This window comes from Trachurus japonicus, chromosome 21, assembly GCF_045865225.1.
Source record: "Trachurus japonicus isolate A0001 chromosome 21, Traja_1.0".
NCBI classification, from domain to species: domain Eukaryota; kingdom Metazoa; phylum Chordata; class Actinopteri; order Carangiformes; family Carangidae; genus Trachurus; species Trachurus japonicus.
This window is the reverse complement of record NC_140927.1, coordinates 11,073,184-11,095,273: the sequence shown is the minus strand read 5'-3', so window position 1 is coordinate 11,095,273 and position 22,090 is coordinate 11,073,184. Positions and strand designations below refer to the sequence as shown.

At 40.0% G+C, this 22,090-nt stretch overlaps 1 protein-coding gene across 5 annotated transcripts in view; it reads right to left on the bottom strand.

Moving 5' to 3' along the window:
* The window catches only part of LOC146964794 (partitioning defective 3 homolog B-like), a 199,702-nt gene that overhangs the window by 50,641 nt on the left and 126,971 nt on the right, over positions 1 to 22,090 (bottom strand). For 4 of the 5 annotated variants that reach the window (XM_085766115.1, XM_085766117.1, XM_085766118.1 and 1 more), the window contains one exon: positions 5,689 to 5,809. In XM_085766115.1, coding sequence (XP_085622241.1) covers positions 5,689 to 5,809 — 121 coding nt within the window. The remainder of the gene's footprint in view (positions 1 to 5,688; positions 5,810 to 22,090) is intronic. The other variant, XM_085766116.1, reaches the window with a different exon arrangement.

The following is a 22,090-nucleotide window of genomic DNA, read 5'->3' as shown; positions in this document are numbered from 1 at the left end:
TGCCGCCTTTCACCCTCTAGTGCATGTTGAGACTGTCAGCACCCTGACACTGAACCATGTAAGCAGATGCAAAAAACAGATGCATGGATGGAAAGATAGAAAATCAAATATCAACAGCCAATTATCCAACTAAATGACTTATTCAGACATCCTTATTGAGTTTGTAAACTGGCATACTGGGGCTATACAGCTGTACTACAGTATATGACATCAAATGCACTGAACTTCATTATATCAATTCACTGCATTGGTATTCTGTATTGCTAAGTTTAGAATTAGTTTTGTGGAATTGGTATTATTAAGCGTGCATGATGATTCAGTAGTAGGTGGGCAAAACATAAATATTCACTATATAAATGACACTAATTAGCTCCTTATACAGTATCTGCTTTACACAATCTATACACGTCATGTTTTTCTATACAAAATGTTTGAGTCATCAGAAATAGAAGGGAAATCGATATTTTTAAAGTAGAAATGTTGAGGAAAAGGATCCACAGTCCATCACCCCAGCATCTCCCCTGACAAAAAGCATTTTCACTTGATGAAATACTTCTTATCATTGGCTCAGATACAAGAACAAACATCACCCTTATGATCCGCAGTCACCGCTACCACTCAAATTTAGTTTTCATGCTGTAATCGGGGAATTTTTAAATAATAGGGATTAGAAGGAGGACATAGACAGTCAGGGAGGGAGAGATAAAGACGTGTATTGGAGAGAGAGAGGTAAAGACGTGCATGACCTATGGGTTGGGATTACAGACAGACAAGCAGTTGCCGATACCCGAGGGGGTGGTTCTGACTGGGACTTAGGCAGCTAAATGGCTCCTATTATTCATGTATGTCCTACAATGTTTCTCCTACTATTGGAAATGGGCAAAAGACTAGAGATAAGTATTCTGAATAAGTATCTAATGCTCTCTTTGACATCTGGCTATGAGTCCCATGAGTAGAAAGTTGAACGCAGTTAGGAGGGAAAAAGGAGAAAAGGACCATTAAAATGCTCTGGAGCAAAGCATTTAGTCCCCAACTGTTCCGGTGACTTTAGCAACCACTCAGTCAGACTGTGGCTCTACTGACAAGCTTCAGGTGAGCACATTTGTACAAGAAAGAAAAACAGGTGCAAAAACAAGTCCAGAGGCCAGAAAAGCCCTTAAGATGAAGCAAAATAAAACAGCACCACGAGCAGGGAGCAGCCCTGGAGCTCAGTGTGTTTTAAAAGTGGGGTTTCCATGCTGTTTCATTTTGCATCACATCACACGGCAAAATGCCATTAGTAATTAAATGCCTAACTGTAAATGAACACACATATTAAAACCCAAAGTACAAAAAAACACTAGATGAAAGCTTTTCATTATAATTAAATTCTATAATAAAAGCTGTGTCACACCGCCCACCATAACAATTGGCTTCCATACCCTCTGTGTAGGGCTGTGTGTATGTGTGTGTGTGTTTGTGTGTGTGTGTGTGTGTGTATGTGTGTGTTTGTGGCACCCTGTTGATTTAGTTCCATTCTCCTTAGGGAGAAAGTCTGTTGTTGTCTTCCAAAATACACACACCCACCCACGAGCACACAATGCACCCACTTGGAAACAAACTTGTGGTGTGGCTTTTGATGCTTGATAATTGTTTTTAGGCAAACATAATTTTGCTAGCGGAGACAGCTAACCCATAAGCATGAATCAATGAGATGGTAATGGAGCCATAGGGGGACAAACACACACACAGCGACACATACACACACACACAATACTGTGGCAACATTGCATGAGGAACTCTCTCTCTCCCTTTCTGCCTTCATCTCTGTTTTTTATTATTTGCACCTAAGTTTCCATTGCTTTTACTTTCCACAGTCATTCACTAAGGCCTATACAAAAAATAAAAATGTCCTAAAGAGAAACAAACAAACCAATAAAAGTGAAGTTGAATTAGTTTGCCGTCGGCTCACCTCCATAACCATTACTTCTCCCTCTCTCCTTCCTACAGAAAGCCAGTCAGGTAAATAATCGCCTCTGCTTTAATTAATAAATGCGTCATCCTTAATGAGAGGGGCTTATTAGGCCCTATGGCAACTGCTACTGGTCTGTTTTTCTTTTGATTTTCCCTCTTCTCTTTTTTTTTTACTTTCCAACTTCAAACTTAATTTCCACCTCTGAAGCATGCTAATTGCTCTTGCTCTCTGCTTTATAAACAAGGAAAAAAAAGTTTTCTCATTTGGAGGCAGAGAGCAGTGTAATGTGCGGCTATCGATCCAGGGTAAAGAAAATTGCCCCTAGCTGGTCACAAACCAAAAGACTTTTAGATCTGAATTAAAGCAGGTGCATAAACCAAAGGACACATTTCTGAATCATTCAGTGTCACCTTCAGCATTTTGTTACATAAAGCTCTAACTCACTGAACACTTCACCAGTACTTATTATGATTATGGACCCCAGGACGATCAGCTAATGGGGATCCATGTAACAAATAAACAAATAAACACCCCAGAACCCAGAATAAATGTAAAAATAAATTACTGACTACCAGTTTGTTTCTTGTTTTACTTTTTGGTGTGCAAGTATGTGAATTCTTTAACTGAAACAGTGCGATGATTGTGGTGTGTACTGGGTACTGTGTACTTTTTATGTATTTCTTTATTCAGAGATATAGACATGCACTTTTAATGGTGATATATTCAAATTCCTATTTTTAATGAAGTTATTTATTCATATTCCATACATGTAACAAGCAGACTTTGCACACAGCTGCCAACCCTCTTTTTCCTTTCCTGGTTTCTCTGTTTTGTTGTGTTTGTGCTATGAACATGTGGTGAGCAAGCTGCCAAATGGAATTACCCTTTAAAGGATTAATAAAGTTGTCTTGAGTCTTGAAGTTACACTGAAAAATTTCTATTTTTGTCCAAATTCTTGTTGAACCAACTGTGGACAGGATCATATCACACATGTTGCAGCTTCTTCACATGAGTGAACTGAACATACTGTATATGACGACCCATTAAACAACCACATGACCTGCTAGGTAAGATACTCTACAGCAGAGCTTTTAGCTTTGCCAAGGTCAAGGTAAAGGAGTGAGCAGTGAACAAACTACTCAGTTAAAAGAAGTGTCATTTCTTGACTCAAAAAGCTCAACTGTCGCCATAGTTACAACTAATGGTATTATTTACAGCAGGCAATAAAAAAACAAAATAAAAAAAAGATACTCAGATACTTTTCTTACACGACCCTGAGGACCTGTGGCCTGGTGTACTGCAACTCCATAAATTATTGCACATACTGTAATACACACCCAAAGCACATACAACGCCATCGCCTCAGCTTTTACAGCTCTAGCGTTTTCTTTCAGTAGAAATAAAGTGAAAGTGAAAACCTCACTGGTTACATTAATGATTAAATTGGAAAAAGCTGATCAACTAAAACCAGATGTGTTTGTCTTTTAACCATAGCCTAACAAAGTTTGACAGCATCCAGGAACACGGAAATAAAACTTGTGTCTCTGTCCAGCCGAGCTAAACTATGATATGCTTCAATAAATACTGAAAAGCTATCCATTTGTCACAGGAGATTAAATTTAGCTTGACAGTAAAGACCTAATTTTGTTGGTTTTTTTTTTTTCTTTCTAAAAAAGTCTGGGACCTTAAATAACAGTGTGACAGGAAGAGGCAAGGTGAAATTTAGGCAGCACCTAATTTTACAGCAGTGAGGTTCGACGTTGGAAGTGAGACAGAAAGAGACCAGACATGTGTGTGTGTCCTGAAAAGACACACAGCGCTCAATGATACCTCACTGTATCCCTGGAAGAATGTGATTAAGATTTATTTTTGCTCACCGCAAGGGAACAACAATAAGAAGTTGTTCTTTGTTCAAATAAGGAGCCTGAAGTTGCCTGCAACACTGTGTATCCCCACAGAGTTTTAACATTCGCTCACAATAACTGAATAATAAATAATCCAGACTTTCCATGACATCAGCTCTCAGTCTCAGATTGTTCTCTTACCCATGTTTATATGTTGAGTGACAAATAAAAGTGCTGCATAAATAAATGATGTCTGAAAACCTCAACAGTGGGGGAAAAAAAAGTAAAGCTGAGATTTATAATCACAAGCCTGATACCAAAGAGTCAAACATGTCACTGGGTTTTAAAGCAGAAGTAAGCGATCCGGTCGTTTTGGCTAACTTCTTGTCAGCCGATGGAGTTAGCAGTCCCCGCCCTCGTCCCTACGTCACCACATTCACGCGCATCCCTTGGCTGCACACAAGCTGCTGTAAGCCGAGGAGAAAACTTTCCTTGTATCCTACAACCTTTATCCAATGATGAGAGAGAACGGCATGAAGGGCTGTGTGTGCAGCCAAGGGATGCGCGTGAATGTGGTGACATAGGGACAAGGACCAATAGATCCATGACGAGGGCGGGGACTGCAAACTCCATCGGCTGACAAGCAGTTAGCCAAAACGACCGGATCGCTTACTTCTGCTTTAACAGTGTAAACTAAAATCAAACCCTTACACTCTAGACCTACAGTACTACACTGCAAAACTATTTGTCTTATTTCTAGTCAAAATGTAATTTTTAGGCAAAACAAATCTCATTATACTTAAAATAAGACTCTTCACATAAACAGTAGCTTGTTTTTAGACACGTTTTACTTCTTTCAAGCATAAAATCTGATAGTGGATCAAGTTTTACTTTTGTATTACAAGCACAAAAAACTTGCTTTCACTGGCATATTTTTCAACTTATTTCAAGTGAAAGTTTGTTTGACACAAATGAAAATGATCTGAAAACAAGTTCATTTTTAGGTGATGAGTTTTTTTTTTTTTTTACATGAAAAGAGTGTAGTTTTGACTAGAAATGAGACATTTTGACAAGAAATAAGACAAATATTCGTGAAAGATTTTGAGTTTTTACAGTGTAGAGACTTCAGATATTATCATAAACACTGACATACAAGAAAATTAAAAAGCAGGTAACAACGAATAAGTATAAAAAAAAAAAACATACCAATATGTTCTGGATAAAGTGGTATGGCGAGACAATGACAGTGTCTGACTAATAAAAATAAAGTCTGATACCTAGCAACGTGTTTATATCGCAGTACTCACACTGGGTTAGCAACAGCTGCAAACAAAGTCATAGCAGGGTGACACCTGGTACCAGTGTGGGAGGTGATTTCTTGTTAGTGCATTAATCATATACCGCCAATACGACGTGGCAGATGTGTTTTGGAGCTTTTTTCTTTTTTTTTTTTTTTACAGCATGACTCAGGCAGCCTGAGATCAGACGTGAATCTGTGAGGACGTGACTATGAACCTGCGATTTGAAAAACAGTACCTGCGAGATGACAAGCAAGCAAAACCTTCACTTATCTCCTCCGTGCCTCTTCCTCGGTGAAAAGTGGATCATATCAGTCCTATCAGCTCAGTGCCTGCAGGAGCCATTCACGTCAAAGAGCAACTTGCAACTGACAGCTAAAGGGCCTTGATCACTCGACAGACGTAATAAAACGTACTAGTGTGTGTTCTGGTGACAGACACACTGATGGGATTATTAATAAAAATGTGGGGATAGGAAAAATAAAAAAAGTTGAAATGAAGAGACTGCGAGGAGATTTACCAGATCTACACTTCAGCAGACTGCTTTGTGTTTCTGTGTGTGTCCATATGAAGTGTGCATCAAGCTCCTTACCCTGTGTGCTTCGTTTTCGTGCCCTCTGCGTCGAGGGTCCAGCTCCTCATAAGGTGGAACCATTCCTTCTCTTCTAGCCTGCTGGTACTCTCTCCTTAGCTGCTGGATCCTGTCCACGCTGCTGCACACGGACACACGAAAGAAAAAGGAGACGGAAATGTTCAGAGAAATAAAGTTTCAGGTCGTTGTGAACAAAGAAAATGCGAGAGTGGAGAATATTCAGACCCCACAGGATCAGGAATGGAGCCAAAAACAGTGTAAATTCAGAATTGTATTTCTTTATTTTGCATAAATATATCATAGTATGAACAATTATTATGATTGGGATGTGCTAAGGGGAGGTATGAAACCCAAAAGGGCTTATATGAAAACCTCACCCATAAGAATGAAAACCTCAGCCAGAATCATTTTGGAATCAATACAGTTATTGGTTAAGTTACTTTATCTTTCTCACATCTGTATCAATATAAAATGAGAAAGCAGATAGCTGCCCTGATGATGAGTCAGCCAACAGAAACCATTAGTTTATCCAAACTGTAATTTCCTCAATATCAGCCTGCAGAAGACTGTAAAAAAATAAAGTCTAAACCCACCTGTATTCGTGCATACCCACGTGCGTGCAATGTAAGCACACACTACACACACACAACGATCAATCTCTTAACTGTTCTGACTGCCTACATCTATATCTGGATTTCCATGTTTTTGCTTTTTTTTTCAGTCTTGCAAAAGGCAAGAAAACAAAAACATCAATCATTCTATGAATATTCTTTCTCTCTGTCAACAGAGGAAATATGCAGCATATCAACACTGAACCCTGGGCACCCTTGTGAGTCATGCGCACACACACACACACACACACACACACATCCACTCACCCACACATAATGGAAATATGGGAAGCCATATCATACACATATGTTCCCATATGCACCATTAGAACTGCACTGTGCAATTTCATGAACCAAGCTGGTGGAAGGCGAAAAACACTCTCCCTCTCCTCCATCAGGACTTATGATAAGTCAGTAAAATAGCAACACACTCCCTCTCCCTTTTCTCCAAGGTACGTTGTGAATTACACATTCTGAGAGGTCACACAAAACTGTTGCCGTAACAGTAAACACCACAATGTTACATGAATATTGATCCGTTTCAGATATTTGCTTTTGCGAAAGTCGGAAATCTCCATTGGAGAGAAGGGTTACTTCAACAATGTAAAATCGCTGCACGAACCCAATGTCTAGACTTCGGCTTGTAAAAAAAATGTTTTACACTGAGCGAAACCCTGTAAAATCAGGGATAACTCTGCTCTGAAGGGAGCTTCAGTCAACACTGGGCTACAGCTCGGGATATTCCATCCCTGACCAGGAGCTGAAGCCCAGCAGTAAACAGTAGTCATGTTTATAGAATAAAATGTATAAATGAATATTAACTAATCTAACATATGAGGACAATAAGGCTGTGTATCACATTTCCTGTATGTAAAAATGTGTCTTTGCACAGAAAGACTTCTTCACTGCTTTAACATTGACTGTGTGTTTACTCTTCATGGTATCTTTCTCTGAAAACCTGCTATTCAGTGAGTCAGTGTCTGTTCAGCCCACAAAAACAGATTAGCTAAGAAAAGGGAAAAACACCTAAGTCCATGTATGTCCAGCTATCGACAGACAGAGACATTCCACAGTGATGAGGGCGGACAGGGGGGAAAAAGTGAATTACACCATATTACATACCACCAGCGATGTAACAAAAGGATTAGCAACATGACAGACAAAGACGTGGCACATTGGCATATTAGTAAGCAGACTTTAAGTGTTCCCATTGTCTACAAGCCTGAACACAAAACCCTTATCAATATGACTCACTGAAGCTTTTTTACCTTTAAAATTGTGGCATTAGCTCTTCTTCTCAATGCTAAATCACAGTTTTCAGTCACTGATGTTTGTCCCTTTACAAGTTTATTTTCCTTTGCCTCCATTTTTCTTTTACCTGTTCTGTTTCCTACCCCTTCACCCCCTCCTCTCTTTGAAACCATGAACCAAGAGAGCTGTGAGAATGAGTGTAATATCCACAGCTCTGAAAACACATTACACTCAGTCACACATCACCAATCATGTCCACTGCATGCAGCCTCACCCTCACGTTTCAACATGTTCATCAAACGTTGTTTGAATGTCTCTTTGTTAGCATCTTCATCCACCAGAGTGTCTCTCTTTAAAAGCTGAATATAGTGTATTTTTATTATGCTAATTTTTTAAAAAATATATAAACTATGAAATACAGAATAGTGACCTGACCCCGTCTATCATTGATTCTCTCTCTCTCTCTCTTTTTTTATTTCAATTTCAGACTGGAGGTGTGGGAGTCATATAGCGGATTGAGAGAAGCTGCATTTATGTACAGTACAGTATATCATATGCAATGTGCATCTGTGTTTGTTTCTGCTCCATGTTCTAGCTGCAGAGAGAAAGACAGCTGTGTCAGCAGTAACACAATGCATTCACTAAGCAAAGAGGAGATTTGAAGCACAGTGAAATCAAATGCTAAAAACACATATTTTAGTCTTGATTGTCCTTTTGTTTCTCTGTTCTGTTCACTTAACATTTTCTTTTCAATTTACCTTTTACAGTATCTTTTTTTTTGTTGCTCATTTAAAAAGTGAGTAAATCCAATGAGTTTCATTTTCTTTCTTTCTTTTTTTCTCTAACACCCAGACCAGTCATGGAAAAACTGGCTGACTGACTGAGAGATCAAGTTACACCACTGATCAGCCAAGTAGTGGATTTTCCCCATCACATGCTAATGTTGTCTCGCCAGTGTTGCACTTTTGATGGTTTACAAACTTTTCAGACTCATTTGGTAACTTTTGACAGAAGAGAATCATCAGCATGGCAGATGGCTTTAAGGTGACTGCTGGTTAACATATAGTGATTGGGCCATGTGTCTCAGGGAATAGGAGGGAAGCAAACAGATAGACGGCTGAAACTGGCTCACCAGGCAGAATGCAAATACTAGGTGATGATGGAAGTCAGAGTATTACATCATCTACAGTAGCAACATTAGCAAGTTTACCAGAAAACTGGAGCTACTCTGCTCACAGTTCCATATCCAAAACAGGTTTTGACCTTCTTTCATTCATTTCAATCAATTCCTTATTGTGCTCATTATCTTGTAACGTCCCACACAGCTTCCATTTGCTCTCATCTGACCGCTCCTTTCTGATTCATGAGTTACAGCCAAAACATGTCATTCTTGAGTCCAAGTGGAGGCTTACGACAAATTTGTGGAAATTCCCTTGAGGTAGTTGAGATACCGTGTTCATAAAAAACAGGAGGAACTGATGAACAGCTTAAAAAACACAATCCAATATCCAGCTGATGCAGAGAGGTTATGAAAAAAACTAAGAACTGGAGCAAACGAGAGAAGCAGGAGTTTGCTGTAGTTTTCCCAGCAGTCTCACTCCGACACAACACACACAGTTACACTTTCCCTCTGCTGAATACACAGCTGTCTAGGTATGGCTGATGTCTGTGAAGTTGTTACATTAACCGTTTATGGCAGAATGTAATATGCAATGCTCAAACAGTCGTGTGGTCAAAGTTGTAGAGACTCGACCGTTTTCACTGTTTATTCTCTCTGTCATATTCTGTTTGGAGTACTTTCTTCTTTGTGGTGCTTTCTCATGTTTATGTATTGCAGTAGAAATGATTTGTGTCACGAGGAGCACCAAATGATACACAAGTCATGCAAATACGCTTAGACACACACACACACACACTCACCCTCTGCTCTAGTTTATTGACCGAGGGCCTGGGAGAATAGGGTGGTAAAATGTACACAACATTCATTTTATGCCCACAGATGCATGCACACACACATACTCGCACAAAGGGTACTTTACACGATTTATAACCCCACACAGAGGGAAGATGGTGCGCTCAAGAAGAAATAAATATGATAAACACAGACATACATAAAGCAGCAAACACACACACACATTTTGCACATAAGTATGCAAACATTTCAATGACCACATACTGAGGAAGTGAGGAAGTTATTGATCAGCTTTGGAGAACAAGTAAGCTATAAAAGAGGGAGAATTGTATGACTTCACTTTTTAACTACCATTGCGGTCATTACACACCACTAACATTGATTCATGTGGTCGTCATGTGGCCACAGCATTGTTCCATGTGTACGTTAAACCCAGCACTGAATGTCAACACTTTTTCTACCAATACATTCACATGGGAAACAACTATAGACGGGTCAAGTCATGCATGTCGCAATATAAGGGCTGGAGTCCAAAGCCTGGAATAAAAGTCATATGAAAGGTTTATGGGTTTCAAAATAAAAGCAGAGGTTTACCCCAGCAAGAACAAACTCTTTTCTCTCTCTCTCTCGCAAATATGAGCACACACACATGCAGAGAGAGAGAGAGAGAGAGAGAGAGAGAGAGAGAGAGAGAGAGAAAGATCAATCTCTTGCTCTGCTCTGTCAAACCAATAATAATTCTATAAATGTTTAAACTCAGAGTCTGAAACCGGGCATAGCTGTTAATAATGCTGCTATTAATAATTGAGGGGCTTTGTTCCATTAATAATGCCCTAAAATACATCAATGTCCACATTAAAGGAATACATTCTTGTCATTAAAGCCTATAAATATTTACAAGACTGGCTATAGGACGTGCAATTTCTTCTTTAAAGTTCTACCCTTTAAACACACGTGTGTGGCTTTGCCTTAAATCAGATTTTGGGATCTTGCCATCTGGATGCGAGATTGTCATGTTGAGGACAGGATGAAGTGTGACATGTGTTCAAAGGTCATGTATATTCCACATTCATTTTTAATGACATAATGTGAGATCTGTCAGATGCTGTGGTAACATCATCTGTTCCAGTGAAATGTACAATGAATATTTATTTAATGTTATGTTAAGTGTAAATACCTTAGATAGGCATGGATGGGTTTAGACTTGACTCAATAACATCTTCAATAATTAAAAACTGTGCAGAGGGATGTGGCCAATCTATTAGCAACACCAGTGGTGGTATCCGAAGGAAAAGCACAGTGATTTGTCACCAGGAGATCTACTGGCCTTTTTGTGTCCATCAGACAAATTAATTAAGGAAATAGACAAAGAAAGACAGGGATAGAGGAAAAGATGGATACAGTATAAAAGAAGAAGAGACAGAGAGAAAGGACAGGTCAAGCAAATGCTTTTAGTGTTCTCCAACAGATGACTTTGAGCAGAAAGGTTTCATAAATCTGACAGAAAACGACCAAAGGACAGTCTGACAGACACACCAACACACACATGTAAGTGTCACATACACACACACACACACATGCATGGGCAACACACAGGTGATAGATAGGCTCCTCTTAGATGTACACAGGGGAAATATGTTACTCAGATTCTTGGCTCAGTCTGATTTATTACATCTGTGCGCATATGTGTACATAATGTGTACATCTGTGTACATACGTGTGTGTGGGAGAAGCTAAATGATACATAAATATGTAAAGGAAGCTCTTTGTCGTTTAGTCAACTGAGATTTCAGTATGGTACAGGTACAACACAGTCAGAGGGAGTAAAATCATGCTTTCTAAATGTGTGTGTGTGCCTGGTATTCTTGGAGTGAACATACACAAGGAAAAAAGGATAAAAGTGCTACCCACTGGCAGAGCTGTTGACCTTCTCAAAAAAGAGTGAAGTCAGATTTCCTTTCATTAGCACAAACACAAAGTCATGATAGCCATTTGGGAGAAATCAATAACGCTTGAAAACATGAACTGCGATCGATTCAAAAGCTTAAGAGGTGGTACAAACTGTATACAAATGGCTCCTTCGCCCTTTTTCAAGAAAAGTGGGAAATTTGTGATTTTGCATCCTGCTGATGTTGATCAATGGAAGAAACAATGTGTTTTTTTAGAGCTTTAGAAATGTCTGGACCTACAGTACAGACTGTCTCTTGCTTTTCATTGCAGCATCGGATGAGAATTTACTATGGAATGCGCTCCAATGAGGCAGCCACCTTCAGGATACAAATTGTGTGGATTAACTTAATTAAACTTGATCACCTGAACATTAAAATAATTCTTTGAATCTTTACATCATAAAAATTAATCAATATCTCTGACCTCAAATATGAATGATGTAAAATAATGACATATATCATTTTTAGGGCAGTATCATCCACTGGCAATGGCAGGACTCAGACCACAGTCGATTAACAGTGAGGGAGAACAACAGAGGAAACAAAGCTTAATATTGACTGATGATGACAAGAGGGAGTTGTAGTCTTTTTCCATCCTCACATCCGCAAATGAAGGTCTGTGTGTGTGTGTGTGTGTGTGTGTGTGTGTGTGTGTGTGTGTGTGTGCGTGTGTGTGTGTGTGTGTGTGTGTGTGTGTGTGCGCGCGTGTGTGTTCTCCCTGATGTCTAGTTGTGGAGTGGAGGATCGTTATCAGACCACAGCAACAGACACAGGTCAATGCATTATCTCTGTCTCTCCCCGTGTCTTGTATCTGTTTCACTCTGCTGCCTGGACACACACCGACAAACACACTCTCTCTCACACACACTCACACACAGGATTACTTGCAAATAACAAAAACAACTTCATCACTGTGAGTTATTGTTCATCATCCGGTTACACGGATATGAGCTTTTTCTCTTACATTACTGTACATGTTCTGTCATTCTGACATTTCTGTGATGCATTCGATTTTCTTTTCATATTCCCCTTCACCGTGAGTCATTTAGGGCGGTAAATATTCACAATTCTGTCACTCTTTCTACTTCCAACACCTCCATTCAACCCTCCCTCACTCTCTCTCTCTCTCTCCTCGTCCCAGCCTCCACAGTTTGCACAGGCAATCATCTCTGCTGTCATTTCCATTCCAACCTTGATACCATCCATCTCTCCATCCCTCCCACTCCATCTTAATCTCTTCATCATCTGCTCATCTCCATCCCCTCTGCCCTGCCTCCGTTTTCCCTCGCCCCGTCTCCACGCCCTTCATCATCTTCCTCCACCTAATCTCCCCAGCTTCTGCTTGGCTCTAATTAGCTGACGTCTCCACTAATGAAGCTTGACAACAAAAGATCACCAATTCTGGCAGGTGGGTCAGAGGGGGGGAAAGAAAGAGAAAGAGAGAGAGAGAGGGGGGCAAGAACAGGGGTTGACTGAAAGAAAGACTTGGTAATACGCTGCAGTTGTGTGTGTATGTGTGTGTCACATGTACATGCTGTCAGGTTGCTCCGTTGCACTCCTCTCCTCTACAGGCTAACAGGAAGCGACACGTGTTTTTAAAATGCGGCTGACAGGATATGACACTGCTCCTTACACAGCGCCGTCTAAGCGCGGGGAGTAATTAGCGCTCTATCGACTACTATGACATCAATCAGACTGGCTGTCTAAATGCCTGCGTGCACAAGAGAGAGACACTGGCGGTGGCAAAAAAAGGAGGCTGGCATCCAATCGTCATGACAATCAGCGTGCACGTGCGTCTTCTGTGTATGTTTCCTGTACAGATTGAAAAGTGTCTGGCATGACATTATTTAGACAAGCCTTCTTTTGTGCTCGCACATGTGTGTATGTTTGTGACAGACTGAGAGAGGGAGAGCTACAGGTGGTAAACTGGCTGGCATAAAATCATGGAAACAGGCTGTCTGGCTCAACGTTCCCCTTTGACTTGAACAGCCGTGTGTGTGTGTGTGTGTGTGGCAGAAAGCCTATTTGCCTAAATGCCTCTGCCAACCACATAAGCTGTAGATGGCATCTCTGTAAAGCTGGATTTACACTAGATGCGAGGGGTTAACAGCTGTCCTATCATCACACACACCAACAGCCGAGGAGGGTTTGATTGAGTCCAGTGTTTATATTCAATTTATTGAACAGCTGATTAAGTTTGTTATGAAGAATGAAGTTCATGAAGTAGACTGGACTAGAAGACTGGAGGACTGAGAGTTGAAAACAATTGTCAGTTTATGTCTTCACTATAACACAGAGTGAGGATCACTAGGAACTAGGGATGGGCTATATGGACTAAAAAATGTATCACGATAATTTCTGGCATTTATCCCGGTAATGATAAAAGTGACGATAAAAAATACCAATTCACCTGCACTGCAAAATTGTAATGACTCAAATCAAACAAGTTTGAAATGTGAGAACAGATTCAACATTTATTCAAATGCTGGAGCCTCGTTTAGCAACGAGCTCCTCGCTCTCAGCTCCGCCTTCCGTCATGTTTGTTATTGTTCTTCACACAACGTCAGGAGACGTCATCAAACGGGAGTAAATCTGAATACAATAAAGTAAAAAAAAAAAAAAAAAAACGTCATCAACTGGAATTTATCGTTATTACAGCGATATGACAAATTCTTATCGTGGGGAAATTTTTTGACGGTGTATCACAAACGGTAAAATATTGCCCATTCCTACTAGGAACTGAAGGTGGAGCTGTAGTGGAGATGATTATGTTGGATATACAAAATTTAAAAAAAGGTGCAGGTTACTGAGTTATTCTATAAGCTGCTTTGTTTTGTTATCACTCATGTGTTTTACTTAGTCCAACAAAATGTAGCATGCGTTCAAACTGACCAACAAGTCGTTGTGGTTTTCCTGTGGCATCACTGTGACCCTGTGAACACTCTTTGTACTCTGTCCCTATTATCTTCAGTGTGAGTTTCCCTAATTAAGCAACAGCATGTGTTGTTGCTGCCATTAAAACCACCAACAAAACTGTTTTGTTAACAATTAACATTAACGCAGATATCAAGCTATATCAAAGGCATTAATAGGTTACTTCAAAGCCCAATGGGAATAAGAGAGCTGCTGTAGGAAAACATGCAGGTTCAGATCCAAACAGCAGTAAAATAACCACACACCAAAGCTCAATGTTGTGTGTACAGTCAAAACATGACTTTTTCCATTGTTGTAAGTTTTTTAGACCATTAAACAGTTCATTGTAGTTTAAAAAATCTCTCTGCTCACTGCAGAAAGTTGGAGAAGTCTCTTCAGTTGACCTTTACTTCACATGACCTCTTTTTCATTCCCACTATAATTTTTTTTTGCCTATTATACAAATATTTGATAGCCTTGTGGACTCAACCAGTTGTTTTATTAGATGTAGTTGATCAAAACCCATCAATAATTCCATCCAAACCCAAGTTTAACATGTGTTGTTCAGTCCTGTAGTGAGTTTTCATTTTGTCAAAGGTCTCTACTGTAGGTATAGACACGATTATGAGGTTATATGATGTGGAGGAGAAAAGTATACAGAAAAATACAAAGAAATGAGAAATAACCTCTTTGTCAAATATGAAATGAGATCCAAGATGTATAATAATATACACAAAAACCTCAGAAAAACAGTGTGTGTGCGTGTTGCTTAGCTACAGTTCGCCATTCCTGACATTTCAACCTCACTTTTTATTAAACCATACCATATACAGGGTGAAAGGGAAAAGACAAACATCTATATGGATGCAAAACAACATGGAAGATGTGTACAAAGCTAATTCCGTCACTGACTGTATACCTTTTGTATTTCCAAACTTTCAATGTGTTCCTGAGTTGTGTGTCCTTTCAAGAGCTTGAGTGTATGTGCCCATGTGTCCTTTTTACCATGTACGTGCTTGATCGTGGACGGATGTCCTTTGCATGGAATTTATTTTTCATTGAGAACTACTTCTGCAAATACGAGAGGCGGAAATCATAAATGAGAGGAAGAGAGTGCAACAGGGGGAAAGAGAGACCCAGAAAGGGTCTATTGACAGAAAGAGAGCAAGGGGGAGGAAGGGATGGGGCAGATGAGTGCCTCTTGAGAGCTTTTCCTTATTAGCCAAGCTGAATCATGCGCTTTGAGTCCGGAAAGCACACACTCTGGCCCTTTTCTCGTCTGCTAACCATCGCTCGCCCCCCCATCTCTTTTTTATTCCTCTTTTCTAGCCCTCTTCACATTCTCTACTCCCAGCTTCTCAGTTCACTTTATCCCTTTATTTTGTCCACTTTCCCATCTCCATTTTTCAGTCTAATGTGGCCTTTCAGGTCCGGTCATTCACTGACCCCGCCGCCTCATTCTCCTTGCATGTCTTTGCTCCGTCCACCTCTTTCCCCATTTCAACTGTTGAATTATCCCAAAACACCCACTTATCCTCTCTTCGCCTCTGAATCCCCAGCTAACTCCTCTTTTCTGCCCACTAGTTGATCCACTTTTCTTATCCCAGCAATTATTCGGGTCCACTCATGTCTCCTTCCAGTGTACAAAATTTGGACCCCATATTGTCATCCTCTTCTTTCATTTTTTTTTTTTTTTGTCAGCTCTAAACGTGCAACAACCCTGAATCATTTCTTTATCCTCCTTTTCTTCTGCCGCACCTTTTGTCCTCCATCTCCACTGCTCTCTATCCCTCTCTTCCTGCTTTTACATTTAAATCCCATCTTTTTCGCTGGCGCTTCCACTGACTAATTTGTTCCTTTAGCTCCAAACCCATTCTAGGTCTCTCCTCGACATACCTCTCTTCTGTTTCACTGCTTCCTGTTTCTTTCTTCAATTTCCCTTCCTCTCTATTTGTAATCCTGCTTAACCTCCTTCTTTACCTCCTGTGAGTCACAAAACACTCCAAACTTCTCCTTCATATTCGTCATGGTCCTTCAACCCACTTGCGTCTCTCAGTTTTTTAAATTCGCTGAAAAGCCCATTCTTTTTTCCAAAGGCTCTCTACAATAATGACATTTTTTTCATACCTACGTAAAGACATGAGTCCTTAAGAAAGAAAGAATCTTCTGCTTCAATTACTGTAGTAAGTGAACACTTGTTTTTTTCAGTTTCATCAATTAAAACTAATAGCTTACATACCTTGCATCAAAATGTCTAAGTCTTCATAGCACATAGACAAGTTCCTACATCAAAAATACATTAAATAAATAAAAACAAAGAGCCACATGAAGAGGTGGCAAGTCTTGCATTAGATTCTTGTAAAAATGTCTAAAATGAAAACCTGACAAATAAAAGCAAATATAGACTTTTATCTGTGCATTTTATGATTGTGTTTTCTCACTAATGAGCTTTATTTAATCATATATATAATCTGCTTTAATGCTAATTAGTGCCAAAATAATGCAGACCTACCATGCAATAGGAAAAAGACAAATTGTATAACAAACACACACCAGAAGCACCCACCACACAAAGACTAATTAGCTACAAGAAGAAAGTGATGTGAAATACAGCACAGACACACCTTGCACTCAGCTCCCTCCAGGTGTGTGTGTGTGTGTGTGTGTGTGTGTGAAAAGTGTGCAAGAGAGTCAGTATGACTGTTAGAAAAAAAGGAAAATAAAAGCCCTGTGTGCGTGTGTTTGTGTGTGAGAGAAGCAGAGAGTCTGCGTGTGTGGCACTCAATAAGCTTGAGAGAATGTCTGATTAATTAACATGGAGGAAAGAAAGCCTCTCCAGTGACTGGCCAAGCAATACTAAAAGCTCATCTCTCAATCCTGTATGAGCTCCCTCTATGTCTCTCTTGGTCTCCATTTCACCATCACTGACTCTTAGTGCACATTTCACAGTGAAGTAAAACAAGATCAACAAGATCATTTACATCTAAACACATCTAGGGAACTACAGCGCATTTCTACAGCTGTCTTTGTGTAGCGTTTTAGCAGCATAATAAGGAAAGAGCGTTACTGTATAGTATGATATAAAACAGTAAGAGGGCGGCTGCCTGTGTCTTCCGGCAAAAACGGCAAAAGTTTGCTGGAGTTTGCCTCGAGTTTTCTCGCAATAACAGATGGTGGGATGAGTGAAAGCCAATGGCAAAATTGCTTCCATCGTGTTTATCCTCTTTAGTCAAGCAAACCCAAAAACAAACACAAATAGAGCGACCTCGGAATGGGGCACAGCGGGAATTTTTGTGGCAGAACTCTGTGTAGTGGTTATCAATCCAGCAGAGGTTTACTCAGCATAATACAACTACTGCTGAAAGGATTATAGTGGAGCAATTGATAATCTGACATGTTTTCAGTACATGCATACTGTATAAATACATAATACCACTTACATTACACAGTATCATCTCAGATGGAGGTTTATTGGCCACAGAGTTGAATTAACACATTGCTGATGTGGTGTTAAAACAAGCAGCAGAATAGGCAAAGACATCTTCATGACAGGTAATAATCGCCTTAGGTAAGGAGGAGTAATGTGTTCTACTTGTCAGATGTTAACCAAACGCCCTGTATACCTTTCTTTTCCTTCGTTTTGTTCGTCTTTTTTTCCGTTATTTGCTCTCTACTTAGCTTTCACTCATGTGCAACAGTACCTCTCTCTCTCTCAAGCTGCCTCCACTCTCGTCTCTCAGGCTGATTGTTTTCTAATTGGTGGAGTGCCAGAGGTCGTGGTTGTTATGGTAACCTGTAAGGGGCCCTTGGAAGGGTTAGATGATGGTAGTGGTGGTGGTTGGGTGAGGGTAGGAAGGGGCACCCACTCAAGAAAACTGAGGGCAGCACTCATTCAAGGCTTAGGTGGTCACTTCAGAAAATGGACTGTGTGCGTGTGTCTGGATGTGTGTGTTTGACATCCCAACTACCTCAGCTTTGTACATGCGCCTAAGTGTCTGAGTGCACAGGAGGGAGAAAATGGTTCTAGTGAGAGGAGGGGAGATGTGTGTATGTGTGTGTGTGTATGTGTGTGTGTGTGTGTGTGTGTGTGTGTGTGTGTGTGTGTGTGTTCAAATTTTTCTGAAGAGCTCCTTTGTTTGAGTCCTTTTCTCTCCAACCCTGGTTCCCTCGCTGCTTCTTTCCCTATGGAAGCCACTCAGGCCCTCAGATCTGCCCATCTGTACTGACATGGATGTGAGGCAGAGTACTGTAGCTGCAGGGGAGAAGGACTGTATGTCCTCACCAAGCTGCTATGATTGAAACGTACTAACCCTTTTTTTTCTACTAAGGTGCACTTCATTCACACTCGGCTGGCTTTCACCGCCACCAGTATCCCAGCTGGTTGAAAACAATCACTCATGTAGACGATGACACAAGTCTGCTCTTGGGTCATGGGGTCAGTACTGTATAGATAATCACACACCATGTTCCCTGGGCAGATATTAACCATCCACTATTTCCACCTGTATTTGGGCAATTGGTTCTACAGTACACAGTGATGGCAAGTAACAAAGCACAAATACTTTGTTACTGTACTTGAGTAGAATTTTCAGGTACTTTGTACTTTTACAGTAGAAGTATTTATTTTTCAGCTCCAAACTCACTCATACAGCAGTCAGTGACCTCAGGTGACAGAACAACAACAACAGTCTCAGAACAGATCAGTGAGCGCTGCCGCTGGGTTTTTAGAATTAGCGGTTTTGATTCTCGTGTCGGACGGTGTGCTTGAGTGGTAGTGGAAAAGCTAAAAAAAAAAAAAACAAAGAAAAAAAAAGAATCTGTAAAGAATCTTGGTATTTTTGCCATCTCTGGTTATACATTAATCAGTTCGAAATTTGATGAAAAACAACCTGAAAACACAGGTGTGAACAAGCAGTAGGCTATTTGCCTCTTGCATCAAAATGAAAGAGCCTGTTTGAGAGCCAGTAAAGGATGACATCAGATTGTAGGAAATAATTTCCATTGAGCAAAGAAATCAGTAAAAAAAAAAATAGAGATAGGGAGTGATACAGTAGATTATTCATGGAGATAATTAAATTTCAGCCTGTTTATACGACCAAGTGCAGCAGCTGTGTCTGTGCTTCTTCTCCAAAACACCTCAATGCTTTTCTCTGTGTTTGTGTGTGTAATCTTTACCTAATGTACATATTCTCTCTGTCTCTCTCTCTCTCTCTCTCTCTCTGTGTGTGTGTGTGTGTGTTTGCGCTTGCATGGGTTTACTACATGAGGCTGCATTAAACTCCGCCACGCATAAGGAATTGAGATTCCGGTGCCCTTTAGAATTAAAGCTGGTGGGCTGGTTGAGATGCAGACAGTGTGATGTATGTGCTGTGTGGGTAAATTACTGTCTTCCCATAACAGAGTCATTAAAGCAAACAACTGGTAAATTAAAAATAAAAATGAACTTAGTAATCTCAAATACCACTGCCTCAGAGTCTGAAATTCCAAACTATGATTGCCACACATTTCCGTCTTTGTCAGCAGTCTGAAGAAAGTGACATGATGTTTCAAGTGCTTTTGTGTATTTGAATATCACATGCCGGGTAATTCTGTTTTAGTGAACACAACTTTTCCCATGCAAGCATCCCGTTATTACTGGTTGATTTGCTCCTGCCATCGTTCTATTTTTTGACAGATACAGTATGTACAGTATCAACTCTTGTTGCTCCCCCAAGTCACACCTGCGGACATGAAAGCAAGCTGCCTCAGGCTCAGTTCCAGAGTCACATTACTAAGAAATTTATGAAGATTCACCAGTAATTACAGAATACATGGGCAGGCAAGGGCAATAAAACATACAGTATCTGACACAAAGTCACTGCCGCATAGTGTCACTGACAAGATAAGAAATGACTGCAGGCAGGATGGCACGACTGAAACAAAACATTACATACATTTAGACTAATGATTATTGGCCGCACAACTGTAAGTTACCGTTTCATAATGAATTCATTAACTTGATTAACTAAATGTTCCAAAAGAAGTGGGTAGAAGTGGGAAAGTTAATTGCTTTACAGTTCAAAGAGAAATAAAACAAGGAACACAGTCTATGGCAGCTCACCTCACCTGGTGCAGCAGGTGCCCTCTCTTTCTCCATCCCCAATTAGCCCTGTCTTTCTCTCTCACAAAAAACACTAATAACTTCAACAAAAAAAGACAACTTTCCCAAGTAAATGAAGCCAAAGTCACAGCCCAGTCTTTGTCTCTGAATTATACATTTGATCATTGTGGTTAGAAAATTAGACCATACTGTAGGTGGTCTAGTCCACGACTGTTATCAGTATTTGTCTATTTTTATTTATTGATTGATTTAATTATTATTTTTTCTTCCTTTTTGCTTTATTTTCATCTTATTTTTATAGTACTTATTTAGCGAAGGGAAGAGGTGAAGGGAGGGAGAATAGGGAGAAAAAGTAAGAATGTTTTGTTTAATTTGCTGTAACTTGCAAACAAAAACTAATAAACGCATGCTTAAAAAAAAGGAAACGTTGTTGTTTCTTTCGTTAACACTTGAAAGAATAAAGATATTTGTGTCATTCCAATACTGAAACTTAGCACTCACAATTTGGTGTGAGTTCTACAGTCGCCATTTTTGTCACTGCATTACTCTTAGTCTGTGTGTGTGTGTCAGTCGGTGCGCCTCATTGCTTACTGTAGCTTAGGTGCTGATGGAATGGAGTCTGTAGCGATTTTGTTTATCTTGGTCTCCCACATGCACAACAGGGCTCTCGCCGCCCTTGATGCACGGTAACACAGAGCCACGCGCACACAGACACCGCTGACACACTACCTTCTTTTTTTGGCACCATCGATTACCATCAGCCAATACCTGGACTTCCTTCTGTCTGCATCATCAGGTTTCAGGAAGTCATGATAAATGAACAGCGATATCTGCCAGCACTGCTGTGGCCACGGGTATAGGTTTCCAAAATCAAGACATTTTACAACTCGCTTTCATCTTTTTAAGGAAAGAAAGAAAGAAAGAAATGCAGAGAATGTAGAAAATAAAGTCTGGATAAATAAATAAACTAAATAGCTTCAAATTAGCACGGTCAACAACTGAGATCAAATTCCTCTTCCTGAAAAACTCAATCTGGATCGATCCGATTCATTTGTCTAGTTCATTATAAAATTGTTCATCTAAACACTCTTCTTACTGGCTCTGGATATGTGCGTAAACCTAAGGACATGAGGATATCATTTTCATATCAGTGTACAACATACTGATCTTTAACTGACAAGCAGTCGTGTGTAAACCTTCCCTTTTGTTTCTGTGTGTGTGCAGGATCCTGTGTCCTATGCATTGGATTTTTTTTTCAAGTCAAGGTCAAAAGTCAGGAGTTTGTTTAAATACAGTAGATGCTATAATGCAGGAAAGAAACAATACAAGAAAAACACAGAGCCAAAAAAACATCTCTGTGAAGGCCTGCAACCCCATCAAACAGGTTTACTTCCTCGGTTGAAGTCAAGTACAAAAATAAAATGGATGGGTGTGTGGGTGTGTGTGTGTGTGGATATATTCAAAAGTATGTGAGCTGAGACTGACATAAAAAGCCAAGGAGTCGAGATTGTTGAGCTGAGAGGAACACTGAGCCTGGCTGAAATGTACTTTTCCTTGACTGACACACACAGACACACACACACACACACACACACACACACACACACACACACTTGTTTTACAACATTTTTTTATTTTTTATTTTTACTAGATTTGTGGGGATTGT